Raw genomic sequence first — 16,953 nt, 5'->3', positions numbered from 1 at the left:
CCCAGTGTCAAGTAGCACCGCTTGCCAGCTGACAGTTGTTGCTCCTATTTATTTATTCATAATATTACAACGGAAACAACAGTTAATAACCCAAATATGCTTCCTTTAACATAACAATAAGACTCGTATACAATTTATTCAAAATAAAAAAAAGTACTAAAACTAATGTTTAAAATAAAAATACTTAGGAAACTTATATTCGTACTCTCAAGGCGCGTGTGCATACCGAGCCAAACCGATTGAAAGTTGGAAAGGAATAATCTCGGAAGCGATAAGGATAAACGATAAGCGTTTCACAAACAACGCAATTGCTCGTTTTGGATTGTAAAATTAAAACACGTTTTGGAATTACAGACTTTGAGAGAAATACGACAAAATAATAGAAATGCAATATATTTTGACCATCACACTCTTGAAATTTGAAAACTTGACTCTTGAATTAATAAAATGAAAGTAGTAAGAACAAACTCAGAACTTAGACGAATAAATTTGTGGTAAGGATACAATTCACAATTACAATAAACGATATCAATATTAAAGGTTATTACGCTGCATTTACACTGTGAAACTGTGGTTATAAAACAACTTAAACAAAAATGTTATAAATTCATGTAACTTACGTATTTCATAACATAATTTCGTGTTGTATGTAACAAGTTTTTCCTTCATCTATGTTTAAACTGTGTAACTTTGTTCTATAAAAACTTTAACAAAAATGTTATAAATTCATGTAACTAATGCCCGGTTTCTCAGTCGTTCAATAAACAACGCTATAGCTATTGATTCAATAACTTTATCAATTCCATCTGTTCAATGAATCTGGCAGCATGGCATGATTCCAAACCGACCACTTTCGTAAACAAATTTTATATGGTAGCCATGGTAACCAACTGAATCTTGTTTGTTTATTCCTTGCTGCTTGTTGTGAAGTTCAAGTTCAAGGTTTTTTCCTACGTTAATGATATTTTTTCAAGTTATTATTATAATTATGGCAGAGAAACGAGACCGGGGCAAGAATTTTGCAGAGGTTGAAAAAGAACAATTAGTAGAGATCTGCCTAAAGTATAAAAATGTGATAGGAAATAAAAAGACACATAAATATTCAATAAAAGATAAAATCAAGGCATGGGATGCAGTGAGAGAAGAATATAATTCTATTCAAATCTAACTCAAACACTCCATCATCTGAACTGCTGCTGTACCTAATTATATCTAGATCCATTTCAATATATTAAAATAACAGAACATCGAACACAAAACATTCCAACATAACCTTTAAATACAATTCATCGATTCGATATAAATAATTATTATTATTGGCTGGATTTTGGCATTATTTCGTTCAATAAACAAATCTATAGCTTATCCCATAAGATTGTGATTAGGCGTACGGTAGTCAAAGAAAAAGAAGAAACAACGCAATAGCAATTGATTCAATAACTTTATCCAATAAATAGATTTTTATTGGTTTCTCAAACATATTTATAGAATCCATAGCTATGGAACGATTTATCTGTTCAATGAATCTGGCAACATGGCATGATCCCAAACTGGTCACTTTCGTAAACAAACTTTATACCTACATGGTTCCTATGGTAACCATGGTAACCAACCAAATCTTGGATGTTTATTCCATGCTTCCTGTTGTGAGGTAATTTCCTACAGTACTGACATCTTTTGGCTGATGTCTCCAAAACAAGATGGCTGACACCAAATGAGGGCTGTCGATGCTAAATATAGTGCAACTTTGATTCTGTTTTGTTTTTAAAATACTGGTGATCTACACTAATTTTAATTTTATTTTGTAATTTAATTTTTCTAACTTAATTTTTTGATTGCAACCAAAAATTTGAGAAATTTATCCATTCCATAAATATTTATAGGCTAGATTTTGGCACTATAGTTTATCGATAGATTTATGGATTCAATAAGTTTAAGGAGCATTCTAGAAACGCATTTATCATATTTATCGGTTCAATAAAGTTATTGAATGGATAAACAGTTTATGGAACGACTGAGAAACCGGGCATTAGCCTATTACATGTAACTTTTCGTCGTAACTAATTTCGTTGAATACATAGCAATACTGTAATTCATTGTAAATTAGTGTATAAACAGGAATATATTGTAACATACAAACGGGCGGCTGTAGAAGCAATATTCGTTTTAGTTGTCTTGTTACTACTTGCTACAGCTCCGTAGTAAGCTTCACTTTAAACTGTCGGCATTAGTTGAAAGAAAACATCATTGTGTACGTTCTGTGTACAGTAAATTTTCCAGTTCAAATCGTAAATTGTTCCATCACATGAGTATAGTGAGGTCAACGTTATAATGGCAGTGGTTAAAGATATGAGAATAGCGATGACGATTCTCTGCATTAATTAATTATATTTCTACACTGTCAAAAACATAATTGGCATCGTTGTGGACCTAGAAAAGGATAGTACCACCGGCTTTGTCGAATGATAGACAAGGATAGCAATTCCAAAGTTGAACAATTACTGTCATTATAACGTGGACCTCACTATAGTGCAAAATGTTCCCATGGAACGCCATTTCAAAATCATTGGTTCAAGCTTTTGGCGCGCACATATAAAGTTGATTTACACTAAAATGTGTCAATGTGCCGTTTACTAGCTGCGTGAATGAAGAAAGGCTGTTTTACAAACCTACCGTCTAGAAAAGTGTAAATTTATTTTATTCCATCACTCTCAAATTTTCTATCGAGAAAAATTCATGAATGGTTATCAAACATCATATTGTTGGTTATGTATTCTATGCTATGGTAAACAAACTATCAGCGCATGCGCAGAGAAGCAAGAATACTACAATAACCGACCAATGAGAGCTCAGATAATTGGAGCTGTACCAGGTCAGACAATTTACCACACTTCGACTGTGGGGCAGAAAGATGGTGCTGGAACAGGTTTCTGGAACAGAATCTGTCAAAATTCCTCCCATGGAACGCGGAACTTTTTACCTGGTAAATTGTGAATCGGACAATTTACCACATTGTACACAGAACGGGCCCATTGATATCATCGTCTGGAGTCGCCATGATGACTGCCAATTATGGAGACCCACAACTGTTGTTTTTGTTTCATGGTGTGATCACCGAAACTAGTAGTTATAATTTGTATTCTTATCCTATTATTTTATTACGTTCAAAGGGTACTATAATTCTATTTTATAAATACAAGAATTTGTATTCTTATCCTATTATTTTATTACTTTCAAAGGGTAGGCCTACTATAATTCTAACTTATAAACACAAGAAAGTAGCCCTGAATTTATACATTTTATAAAGGTTATTTGTACATTAATAGGAACACTGATTACATCTGGCACGGGATTGCCCCATATGAACAACGCGTGGTAACTGTGAGGGTTGACATAACATGGAGGACCAAGGAAAATACATAGAACGCGGATTAACTTACTTAGTCCGGTTGCAACGATGGCTTTTTAACGACAGCCTGGTCTCAGCTCCTCATCCTCGAAGATAGACAGAGCTATAGTGAGGTCCACGTTATAATTACAGTATTTGATCAACTTTGGTTTAGCTATCATTCTCTATCATTCGACAAAGCCGGTGGTACTATTTTTTCTAGGTCTACAACGATGCCAATTATGTTTTTGACAGTGTAGAAATATAATTAATTAATGCAAAAAATCGGCATCGCTATTCTTTCATCTTTATCCACTGCTATTATAATGTGAACCTCACTATAGGTAGAGATTGTCAAGAAGAGGCTGTCAAGGTGGCTGATTGAAAGAAGCTATTACAATGTCAATGATTTCCTTGGGGATAGCTTTGAGGGACTGTGATGCCGCGCCATCTTGATTATCAAGTTTAGAGTTTTTTTATTTTTTTGATGCGATCTATCCGGGAACACCTGGCTAACGATCAAGACATTGGATATTGGATAAGTTGGGGGGGGGGGTTCTAAGTGGAATATGCACTGTACTGTTTCCGTTTCAACAGACACAACGTGTTTCTACCTGATGGCTCTTTCCAAATTTTGTTTTTTATCTGCACGCGTGGTCATGCACGAGCATAATTTTTCTTAGTCAATTTTCTGTTTACAGAGAAATTACCAAAAGAATGAATGTTGGCAGAATCCATAATTTCCCCATTAAAATAAGGTTGATAGTTCTTGGTATTTACAAAAGTCAATTTTCAAATAGGAAAAATGAGTAACCTTACCAAGTATAAAAACTTGAATAATTTTTTTCAATATCAAGAATCATTAAAAATTTACTTGCAACAACTAGGTACCTACCTACTTAATCTTCGTAACATAAGTTTAGGTTACATGAATTTGTCAGATAATTAATAAGTGAAAAACGACAAAATTAAAATGATACCATAGTGAAAAATTGAGCAATACATTAAATTTTGGATCAACTTTCTCAAGATTCACTTGTTAACCAACGTTCAGTATAAATGCTCTAGCTTAGCCAAAAAATGGCGGCAACAATTCGCGCCAGTTACCTACTAGGCAAAGCAGAAATGTTTTGTTAGCAAATTATATTATAATAATTTTACTACTAGAATCAAGAACAGGAAAGTTATAGATAGGAATGTAAGATTATAATGCATAAGTAATAATGTCATTTAGGTTTTGAAAACGTAATTAATTTGTCAACTTACTTATTTCAGGTATCCCGGCATCAATTGTTTACTCTCCACAAGTAAAACTTTAAAATCAATGAAAACACATACTAGAGCTTTGCATTTGCAGGTAAAAATTATTTTTAAAACTTATTACTTCTAACAAGAAAACAATCGCTAACCACAATACAAAATTTTTCATTCACAAAACCAGAAGACAGCAGTCTCACTCAACACCAACAGGCAGAGAAGATCGCCATTTTCTTTCACTTTTCAGTGTTTCTGTTTCTCGGGAACACCGCTTCATTGACAAAGCCAAAGCTCTGATTGGTCGGTTGGCAGCATGTCACTGCCTTTTCAATATTCTAGAGCTGGAAATTAAGTCTCTTTAGATAGGCCCATACGAACTAATACAATTGTAAAATTACTCGAAAACAAAGTGGACAAGTTGAACTATACGATATAGTTCTAGACTTGCATCACAAGTATTTCTTTTTGCTTTTTCAAACATGAAATGATATCAGCTTTCAATATCTGAGCTATTGCTTAGCATTAAAGAATCAAATGTTGAGTTTAGAGAATATTTTCAGTAAAGACACTCTTTGGTCTGAGAACTTTTCCATCTACAGCGAAAATTTGTCCATATATTATATCATCTGCATTTCTCTTTCAGTTCTATCGGTTGTATTTACCTGGTATTTTCATAATTTTTATATTTTTCAAGGCCTAAATTGTGCTGACCAAAAAGAAGATATGTCAACGGATGAAGGGAATAGTGATAGTGTATGTATTTTAAAATTTGATTCATCAAGTTAAAATAACCTATAAATTTAATGTCCCAATTGCTGTGAATGCTCTCAAGAAACTGTTCTGGAAAGGTGTTTGGTCAAAAATTCTCTGTTACTTGCACTTACCTAATCCACTTTTGATTAGTTCTAAGACTATTTGAATCTTGTAGCAAACCTCTTAACTATCGTACTTTGCGATGTGTTATTTTGATAGATCTGAGTGGTATCTAGACCGAAGTGACCTAACTTGCTCTTATTACAATTATTAGACCACTACGTATCCAAGAAGGTAGCTTGGCATTAATAGTTCTTATTGCGCTCATAATGCCGCTTTCGCACTCGCCAAGTGCGTACAAATGACGACGAGCGCGAGTTTGTGGATGGCTTGTTGTATGCCATCGCTCACCTTTACCAAACAAATATTCTATGTATTTGTATATGATAAGAATAGCAAATGCGAGACAAATTCTCAAGAAATTGAAATTTTGAGGTTTTAACAGACTTTGTCTTATAACTGTTGTTATTGAAAGTAAAAATACTTTATTGGAGTAAAACATTCCATTTCAAAAAAGTCTTATAACTGTTGCCATTGAAAGTAGAAATACTTTATTGGGGTAAAACATTTCATTTCAAAAAAAAAAAAAATTTTACCCACTGAGTGGATTTTTCTATTTTGAATACTTCAGGTACCGGTATATCAGTTTTTAGTTTGTAAATTTTGCAGAATTACTCGTTGCCGTTTACCTCAAATATTTCCAAGTGGTGGTGGATATAAGGAAGTCTCAAGGGTAAAATCAAAGGACGCTAATATTTTTAGAAAATATCAGCAATCTTCCTAAAGTATAGGCCTGTAACAGGAGACGTCTAAGAACATTAAAATATTTTTAGTTATTATAAAATAATTATTATTGAAAATAACTATTCAAATACTAACAATGTTGACCCAACAGCTCGAAACACATCTACCCTTCCCCCCTTAACTCAACGTTACCCCCAACCATCCAACTACCCACCAAAAAAATTTACCGCCTATGCCTTCACTTGTATTCGCTCCGATTTTTTTCGGAGGCGAGTGGCCAGCCGAGCATCTACAAACAATACCTTTATACCTAAGTATATGCATCCTTTGCCCATAATATGAAATCGATGGCGTCAAAAACATAATATATAAACATAATATATCCATCCAGGCACTCGTCACATTGCAGTGTGGCAAGTCCAACGTGGCCAAGCTTATCGCTTGACAGGCGGCTTGGCGAGAGTGTGGACCAGGCATTGCAATAGGTTTGGTGAGGGTGTAGACTAGTCATTACACTAGGGTCAGCAGCCCGGCCACCTCAGTAGTCTGTAGTCAGCTGGTGTCTCACTCGGTCTACTGCATGGTGACCTATCTATCCAGCATGAGGCTGGTGAATGATTGATTGAATTTACGAATTCTGGTGCACCAGCGTGCCAATGGTTGCTCTCTGGAGTTCCACTGGTAGCCTGATTTAAATTAAAGCTTGAAACAATCATTGTAACGTACGTATGAATCATGTAGTGAATTATTCACTTACAAATAGAATTACAGTAATAATTTGATTGTATGATAGATAAATGTCTTTTATTTCCACTTTATAGCATTATAAAAAGTGATTTGGGCGAAGTGTATGGTTAGAGATGTTGTGATATTTCTCCATAATTGGAAGAATAAGGCGTTGATGTTGTCAATACCACTAAATTTTGGTATATTTACCAGTACATACCACCAATATACCAATTATTTGGAAATAGCAACGTCTTATTCTTTCAAGAATTAAAGTAGTACCTACAAACTACAGTACTGAACTAAATAATTTTAAAAAAGCATTCACATATCAATTTCTGGATAAAATCATTCTAGTCTTTGATGAAAAATTGAAATTTTGTAACAAGTTGAAAGATGAGATGATGAAAGTTTAGTTCATGTCAAAATACACATAAAAAATAACTGAACTTCATATTAGCCAACGTTTTGATTACTTCATCAAATACTAAAATCTTGGTATATTCCTATCATTTTGTAAAGGCATTTCCTCTATAAGTTACTGTATTTTGGTGTGTTATTTTTCAGATGAAAGATAAAGATAGCAACATTGAAGTGCGCAAGGAAATATTTAGCCAACTTAAAGCAGTCAGGCAGCCAATAGTACAACAAATATCATCAGGACTGACTGAAGATCAATTGAAGGAGGAAAGAGAGTAAGTAACAAAGTAGTTTGTTCTTAAAATACAAGTAATAGTAAGAAACCAACAAATAAATCTAATACATTGTACTTGTAAATCTTTATCGTGCTGCTCAATTACCTGGGGGACATTTTACAAAGGCTTTCATGACAATAATGTAGTGTATCACACTTTTCCGCCATCATATTTCCTGTGGTCCACTCATGTGGGGATTCTCAGCTTTTTGTGTAGTTGAGAAGTTGATATAGTGGTAATTATTCATATTGAGTGAAAAATACTAAGAAATTGTTAAAGACCAAAGATTTATTGATACTTAGAAAGACCGGTTTCAGTTACACCATTACACCATTGTCAATGGTGTAATATTAAGTATCAATAAATCTGTGGTTTTTAACAATGAAAAATCTCTGATAAACAATGGTTTATCAGATATTGACAATGGTGTAATAACTGAAACGGGTCTTTCTAAGTATCAATAAATCTGTGGTTTTTGACAATTTCTTAGTCTTTTTAACTCAGGATCCTCAGCTATTGTTTTGGATATACTGAAGCTGCAAACACGGACTACAGGCTGACTGCAAGTAATCATCTTGCACACTAAACACTAATATACTGAATACACTGCAAACCCTTTTTATGATATTTGCGTACTTGCGTTGGGTATTTTGACAGTTGTCAGCCACTCCCTTCTCTGCTTGTTGATTGTTCATCAAGAAAAACAAACAAGATCCGGTCGTCAGATATTCATCACTAAAACAAGACCAGGAATCCACAGCTGATTGGTATTCTCAGGGAACACCCCAGAGATACCTTAGCTGGTACGCTGTTGGCAAAGTGGCCAATTTGTGTTAAGGCGGGTCTTTCTCTAGTGTTCAGGAATTTCTGGATGACGACTTGACACAGATGCTCGTAACACTCTACGAATCCAGGTTTGACACCTGTTGTGTCCTGTAGTAGCAGGAGTTCTGTTCAATGTCCTGCGTTCATTCTCAGAAACTCTTTGAAACTTCAACACAGTTCATCTTTTCTTTTACTAGGTACTCTTCTTTTACTTTCTTTTAATTGGTACCTCTTGTTACCAATTTACAATATTTGACATGTCGTACACCGTTTTAGCAGTGCTGATTAAATGGGGTTTAAGATTCTACTGCACACCCACCTAACAAGCTGAAAAGTAAGCATATTGCTTACACTCATACCTCAAGAATGGATTGAACTATTTCCTTGAAAGTTCGTAGGACTCAACTATATGCTTTTACAGAGAGCATACGCTTTTCATAATTTCATTATTTCTTCAAGTTTTTCTTATTTTAGCTATTTAACATGAATTTGCTATTTTGGAAAAGAAGCATCGAGAAACGAATTTGAAAATACAGTGACCTTTAGAATAACAACACAAATCTAAATCCGTTTGAATTTTGTTCAAATTCCTAATAGTTTTGCAATAAACTGAGTCGTTAAATTGCAAATTTGAACCAAAAATGAACCGTTACATTGCCAACCTAGTTCGAGGGTTATTCTCCAGAGAGCTCTACTGTTGAAACGTAACCCCCACCACCTACTACTTACATACTAAGACTGCCCAGCAGTGTATCAATGAATGAATTGAATGAATGACCACAAGAAAGAGTGGGAATGGGAGGGGAATAGATGAGAAGTCTGTTACACTCTCACTGTCTCTCAATTCCAGCTAGCTTTTGCCATATCCATGCCATGTGTGACTTATTAGTTCGTTGAAACGTGACAGTGACAGTTCATCCAGTCATTTGTGATAAGTTACTATGGGTTTTATGTGAAAATGTAGTTCGCGAACTATTGTATGGGGCGGTAAAAATTGTTCAGCAATGGAGAATGGGAGGATGAACGAGGAGGCTGCTCTAAAAAAAGTTAGTGAGATAGCTGGACAAAAATTTTGAAATGTGGGCTATTCATTGATGCCGATTTTCCATTTCTGGCAGCATCGCCGGATGGATTATTAGAAGATGGGCATGGTATTGTGGAGGTCAAATGCCCTCAGACAATAAAGGACCTACTCCCAAGGGAAGCAGCAAAGTTGAAAATATTGAAATTTTGCAAAATTGAAGATACAAATATCGAATTGAACACAAACCATAACTACTACTATCAATACAGGGACAACTCCACATTACGAACGTCAGTACTGCTTATTTTGTATATGGTCGCCAAAGGGGACAGAAGTTGTTACTGTATACAAAGATGAGCAGTTCTGGAGTTCGAAGATTCTTGAACAAGTGAAAAAATTTTATATGGACTGTGTATTGCCGGAACTTGTTGATCCGCGACACACGCGTTCAATGCCAATTCGAAATCCAGATTGGATTATTGAGGCGCAAGAAGCACGTAAGAAGAAATAATGATGACACAAACATAACTGGAAAATAAAAACAAATATTGTCACATACCACTTATTTATTATTAAAACTTACATTAAAGTATTATTAAAGTAATACTTTATTAAAGTAAACTTACATTAAAGTAATGTACCTAGGTTTCATAATGGCCTAGGCTTACATTACTTTAATGTAAGTTTTAATAATAAATAAGTGGTATGTGACAATATTTGTTTTTATTTTCCATTATGGAGAAATACCACAACATCTCCTCAAACACAATCAATTATACAAACATAACTATTCTTCCTTTTCTCCTTTTATAGTAGTAGTTATGGTTTGTGTTCAATTCTATATTTGTGTCTTCAATTTTGCAAAATTTCAATATTTTCATTTTTAACAAAGTCATTTTTCATTGTTCATTGCACCGGTAAGGGCATTTGTGCAGAGAGAAAAAGAGAAAGAAACGAGTGAGAGCGAGGAGGAGAATGAGAAGATTTAGAACGGAAAGAGTGAGGAGAAGTGGATGGAAAAGAGGGAGAAGAAGAATAAGGGGAAAAGAAGGAGGAGAAGGTGAAGGAGGAATGAGGAAAAGATTAAAAAGAAGGAGGAGAAGGTGAAGAAGGAGGAATAGGAGAAGAAAGAGGAGAAGGTGAAGAAGGAGAACAAGAAGAAGGAGAACAAGAAGAAGTAAGGCTTGTTATTTCTCAAAATTCACGTAATATTGTTTGAAGACCATCAAAATATTTTATCGTCTTATCTGTCTCAACTTCCGCTGAAATATATATTTAAAATACATAGAAATATATTTTCAATTACTTCTTTTATATTATTTTTTTATTATTAATAATACTTTTTTAGATTAATTTTTCCATTTTAAAACAAGTAACGAGTTTGTACTTCTCGCACACATTTTGTGTTTGAGAAAACTCACAAAGAAAAGTTTTCTTCTGATATTGATAAATTTGAAGTTGTAGGGTATAATAGTAGCTTCAGTTTCTAGTGTAATAGTAGTTTTAGTAACAGTATAGTGTATATTTATGTGATATTGAATTCCTGGGCTGACTACCTTTAGGATATAATTCAATTATCTTCTGACTTATTGTAGTTTATCAATGTAAATTAATAATTAATCCTATTCTATAAAACTAATTTACATTATCTAGCATGTTTACTTGAAGCTACACAATTTTTCCAACAAATCCGTCTAAATTGATTAAAAAATAGCTGGTGAATGCAGCACTTCTAGAGGCTTTAATGTTCCAAGAAATGTTTAACTGTTATTTTTATTCTTTTTTCTATTTATTTTATTTATATATTTTCAATTTTATTTATTTATCCATTACTATAATCTTTTTTGTTCTAATCTTTTCCATACTGTAATCATCTTGTTCAAAAGAACAATTTCATTCTTCCCAAACAGGTTCTGTAACCTATGGGTTATTTCCAATTATTTCATTTTATTTGTATATTTATTTATTATTGATTTATTGTTAATGCAAGTTTGATTTATTGTAAACTGTAGCCTATGTATATTGCTATAATGCTAAAAATTCGATTTAGATTTGACTTGAATTGTACAATTGATTGTAGATTACAAAACTAATAATTTTTTCAATGTATTATTTTACGGAAATAAATTTTATTTGAATTTGTTTTTTTTTTCAATTCAGAACATGACAAGAACTTAGCTTATTTTTAAATTTACAAATGCCTGTTATGAAAGATTTTCGTTACTCGCTCATTTACAAGGCCAAGAGTCATGAATATAAATAATTATTTTTGTATAACAGATTTATACATACTGTATAACAGTTATAGGCCTACTGATATAATAGAGAATCTAGCAATGATTTTGTTCAAATTGGTGTGAAATAGGTTGGAATGTTGCATTTCAAGATAGGAGCAGCACTCATTAGAATAGCTTTGTCCCTTTTCTAGCATTCAATAACGTAGTAGCCAAATATACTTTGTCTTGTCTTGGTTGGAACGTGACTCATTGTTCCAGAACCAGAAATCATGAATGGAGACAGAGGTTTTTGTCATTTCTTTCTCCCTCCTTTTTGTTGCTCACTTGTAGCAATGGTCAATTGGTGGGGGAGACACTTCTAGACTTCCAATATGTCTTTACTCCTCCAAACGAACTCTCTCCAGCGCTGAATCTGTCATAGTGGGAAGTGGCGGAACTAAAATACGAAATTTCAGAGGTGTACAGTAGAATCTTAATACGATGAAATAAATAGCAATAATAATAATATTCTAGAATTATGAAAGTATCCCTTGAAAGAAAATTGTTTTTTGTTAATAAATGTCAAAAGAATTTAGTTGACTGCCCTGTCGATGAGTGCAAAACAGATTGCAAAAGAAAATACTCTCCCATCACAAGTTTTTAATTTGAAAGACATCCCGTATCACCTCTTGAATTGCATAATTTCATTAATTCAAACGAATATTATAATTATTGTTTGATGTCAAAATAATTATTATTTTAATCAGTTTTCATGATTTTTCAGGGCTGAAGCTCAACAGCTGGCAGAAATATTTCAATTACTACAAAATCAAGAAGACAAATTTAATGTCAGTTCCATGGAAGAGCTTGAAGATCAGATGAAACTCTATCGTCCTTGATTCACACACTTCATTACTTGATCCACTAAACCACGTGAAAAACCTGCACCGTAATAGAAAATTTGTATATAATTTGTCCAGTTTGAAAACAACCAATCTACTTAATGAATAAATTTGGAATTGATCAAGAATGTTGTGTTTGTTTAACCATTGAATTTGTCCTTGAATTTTTGCTTTCATCCTATTATTTCAATTTACCTTTCAATCCTAATGCATTTTAAAATATAAACTAATAATCTTAGTAGTCAGCTGTTTGTTAGAATAGGAATTCGCAAAAATATCAACTTGTATTTTCTCATGCAACAGAATTTAACCGGTGTTAAATGGTGTCATCTGAACCAATGAACGAATCGGGCAACAATGCATTGCATTGACTTCATTTATTTGCTGTTTAATTTACTGAACGTGCATCCGGGCCTAAGAATAATATCATTTTGTAGAACTGTGTTGTTGTGAATATATTGATTAATACATCAGCACACAAAAAAGAAAAATCTGGTGTGGCGCACTCACACAACTTTCCTTGCCGTTATGAAAATTGATCACCTGACGCTAGTGTTCACGCGCATCTCAAGTCTACTTATGAACAAAGATCTGATCCAGCTGGTGACAGGACAATAATGCTGGAGACATACGAGGTCTGCTATTTCTTTATAGTGAATAATTTAATAGAATCAACAGTTGCCAACAGTTTGCAATTGAATAATCACATTTTCTCAAATATCAAGCTTATTTTCAATTTTAGGTAAAAATGTTACTGGACATTAATTGAAGATATTTTCATGTTCAATCTTTTCCACTCGAAACTTTTTGGTTTAAATTATATCTGAGACCTGATAATTGGAAATCTAAAATCAAACTTTGCATAGATAGGGCGGAGCTCCTGAAATTTTTACAGATATGCGACTTGTGGCAGTTGATATAGCTTATCAATGACTATTTTAGGTATGAATTTGATCAAAATCGTTGGAGCCATTTTAGAGAAAATCGCGAAAACCCCTGTTTTTGACAACATTTTTGCCATTTTAGCCGCCATCTTGAATTGCATTTGATCGAAATTGTTCGTGTCGGATCCTTATAGTGTAAGGACCTTAAGTTCCAAATTTCAAGTCATTACGTTAATTGGGAGATGAGATATCGTGTACACACACACACACACACATACAGACCAATACCCAAAAACCATTTTTTTTGGACTCAGGGGACCTTGAAACGTATAGAAATTGAGGTACCTTAATTTTTTTCGGAAAGCAATACTTTCCTTACCTATGGTAATGGGGCAAGGAAAGTAAAAATAGTTCAAGGTATTATAATCTTGACTAGTTCAATACTAATAATCATGATAAAAATGATTGTGATCAAGTTGATTATGATCATCATGATTATGGTCACGATGATTATGATCAAAATTATAATAATGGCGATGATTTTGATAATCAATTTTATTATTATTATATAATATTTAAAGTGTTAAATTTTCACACTATATATGGCTCAGGGACAAAATAGCATGAATCTGCAGTCTCTATAATATATAAATACCAAGCTTGTTCTTCTAATTGAACCATCCATATCAGAATCAGTCATTCCATCAGAATATCTGAAAATAATCATCACAATACAATCGTATTATGGAACTCACATAATCACTCTTGAACTTTCCTCAGTAAATTTACTCCTCATTCTTCAATGTCTATGATAGATGATGAAGGTTGGAAAAATTACCCTCATATGAAAGTGGGACAGTCATCTCCGTTGAAACATTTTTTGTCAATAATTTCAAATTCATGTAATTTATGATGTGCATAATAAAGTTAGAATCAAAATTTTAGTGTCATAAATTGATGGGATAGAGTCGCATTCTTAGAAATTATAATATTTTCCCTACAGTTACCTTGAAAAGTGACCATTCCTGCACTGATTACAGAACGCAAAGAATCACTTTTCCGCTCTAGTGCGCAAAGTATTACTTTGTGTACTCTTAATACTTTGCGTATTATCTTGCAGCCATCCCAATCAGCTGTTGACATTGTTGGCGTGTATTTTGTCTATCTATATTTTTTCTGATTTAATCAAAATTATTCAAATTTATTGGATTATCAAGTTTAAAATAAATTAAGATTGTTATTAATAACAAAATTATACAAACATTTGATGGATTTCAGCCATCATTTTACCCATAATCAACTACTTATCATATTCAATGGTAACTGTAGGAAAAATTTAATGTGAAATACGTGCGCAAAGTTCCTCTGCTGCACTCAAGAAACCATTCCGCCCTCGCCTACGGCTCGTGCGTAAACGTTTCTTTCGGTGCAGCAAACTGTCACTTTGCGCACTAGTTGCACAAATAACTATTTCCTACAGTTACGTTGAAAAGTGGCCATTGCTGCACTGATTACAGAACGCAAAGAATCACTTTTCCGCTCTAGTGCGGGAAAAATTTTTCTGCACTCCAGATTTGCAACATGGCAACGCAAAATACTTAGTAGGTTATATGGAGCAACAGTGCAGCAAAATCAAAATGAAGTTGGTAACAGTGACTGGGCTGCTATAGTGAGCAGAGGTGCAACGAAGCACAACGAGCTAATTATTAATTATATATTATAACCAAGGACAACGAGGAATTTAGGATTTTAGGATTAGGGTTTTTATCAATAATAAAATTACACAGAAAAACATTTGATGCATTTCAGGCAATTTTACCCATAATTACCCACTTTTCATATTCAATGGTAACTGTAGGAAAAACTTGATGTGAAATACGTGCGCAAAGTTCCTCTGCTGCACTCAACAAACCATTCCGCCCTCGCCTACGGCTCGTGCGTAAACGTTTCTTTCGGTGCAGCGAACTGTCACTTTGCGCACTAGTTGCACAAATAACTATTTCAATTTATTTACTAGTTCTAACGACATATTTCAATATTCTACTCTTGCGATGTGATAATCCAAACTAAAATAGCCACATGTTTTTTTGTGTAGTTGAGAAGTTGAAATTGTGGTAATTATTCATATCGAATGAAAAAGACAAAGAAATTGTCAAAAAACCACTGATTTATTGATAATATTAGAAAGACCGGTTTCGGGTATTACACCATTGTCAATCTCTGATAAACTAAAACTAAATACAAGAGGTTTTTTGACAATTTCTTAGTCCTTTTCATTCAAGCCACATGTTTCTCAATATCAAACTATGCTCAACTTTACATGATGATTCAGAAATTGAAAGAATTAAGCTGCGTTTAAACCAAAGTTATTAACAGAATGTTAATCCTTAAAGATTCTATTAGATTGAACGGAACTTGACAAAAACATATGTTCATCATAAGTGTATGATAAGTTAATTATGTTCAATTTAATAGAATCTATAAGGATTGAGTTATTGACATTTTTTTAATAACTTTGGTGTAAACGCAGCTTTAAGCTGTTGATGTTGACAACATCAACGTCTTATTCTTTCAATTATGGAGAAATACCACAACATCTCGTATCATACACTATAACAAATGTTACACAATTTTAATCAAAATATATTATTTATTCATCAAATAAACATTCTAACTATATTCTCAGATCGCATTCATATAACTGATTTTAGACTATTATATACTTCAACCCCAGAACACAAACCTCATTCCTTTCTCAGTCTTAGTTGGCTAGTTTATTATGAACACGTTGGTCCCTGCAAATCATACAAGAAAAAAATATAAATAGTTTTTGAAAAGCGACGAAATACATTAACAGATTCAACTGACCAAAGATAATTTATTAAAAAGCGCAGAATAAATGTAAAAACTAGACAATAAATATTTTGAAATTTTGTTAGATATGACGCCATGCAGAATAAAAAAGTAATATTCATATGACTATCAAAATGAACCTAGAATGCACTCTAAATTTAATAGTGTTTCTGAATTGTCTACTCTTAATAATTCATCTATCTGGCAACTAATTATACTATTTTAAATTTTCATAGGGGCTTACAAAGCTCTATAGGCCTATACGGAGTATTCCTTCATTACGGTGCACAGAAATGAGTACAACTTACCTTTTTAGAAGATTTCTTTATTTAGTTGTTCTTGAAATTCGGCTTTCTCTTCTCAACGAATGCGCCCATACCTTCCTTTTGATCTTCCTGCAAAATTTTAACAATTCCAAAGTTATTTTGAATTTCTAGATTAATGCTAAACTCATAACAATAATAATTGAGTGATAATTTATTACTTCGAAACAATCAAACAGAATTGAAATATTCAAAACTGTTGACATGAAAGCCCGGGCAACACTTATCATGCAGCTTTCCGATCCGATCACGGATGACAACGGCTTAGAATGAGGCATGTGATCTGCCCACAACCACCCCTCC

The 16,953-nt window shown here is 33.4% G+C and overlaps 1 protein-coding gene and 1 long non-coding RNA gene across 2 annotated transcripts; one reads left to right on the top strand and one right to left on the bottom strand.

Annotated features, from left to right (window-relative positions):
- Window positions 1-5,158: 5,158 nt before the first annotated feature.
- LOC111048154 (matrix-remodeling-associated protein 7) lies at window positions 5,159-12,718 on the top strand. Its single transcript, XM_022334019.2, has 3 exons — window positions 5,159-5,398; window positions 7,496-7,623; window positions 12,473-12,718. Exons 1-3 carry the CDS (start codon window positions 5,180-5,182, stop codon window positions 12,585-12,587), a joined length of 462 nt encoding a protein of 153 aa, XP_022189711.1. The 5' UTR covers window positions 5,159-5,179; the 3' UTR covers window positions 12,588-12,718.
- A 3,386-nt stretch (window positions 12,719-16,104) lies between these two features.
- LOC111048146 lies at window positions 16,105-16,734 on the bottom strand. The gene is made up of 2 exons (XR_005573944.1): window positions 16,636-16,734; window positions 16,105-16,269 (listed from the first exon to the last, which is right to left on the bottom strand). It is a non-coding gene; the product is annotated as an uncharacterized LOC111048146 (long non-coding RNA).
- Window positions 16,735-16,953: the final 219 nt, after the last annotated feature.

Source organism: Nilaparvata lugens, unplaced genomic scaffold (genome assembly GCF_014356525.2).
Source record: "Nilaparvata lugens isolate BPH unplaced genomic scaffold, ASM1435652v1 scaffold5921, whole genome shotgun sequence".
NCBI lineage: Eukaryota > Metazoa > Arthropoda > Insecta > Hemiptera > Delphacidae > Nilaparvata > Nilaparvata lugens.
This window is presented reverse-complemented; position numbering and strand designations above follow the sequence as displayed.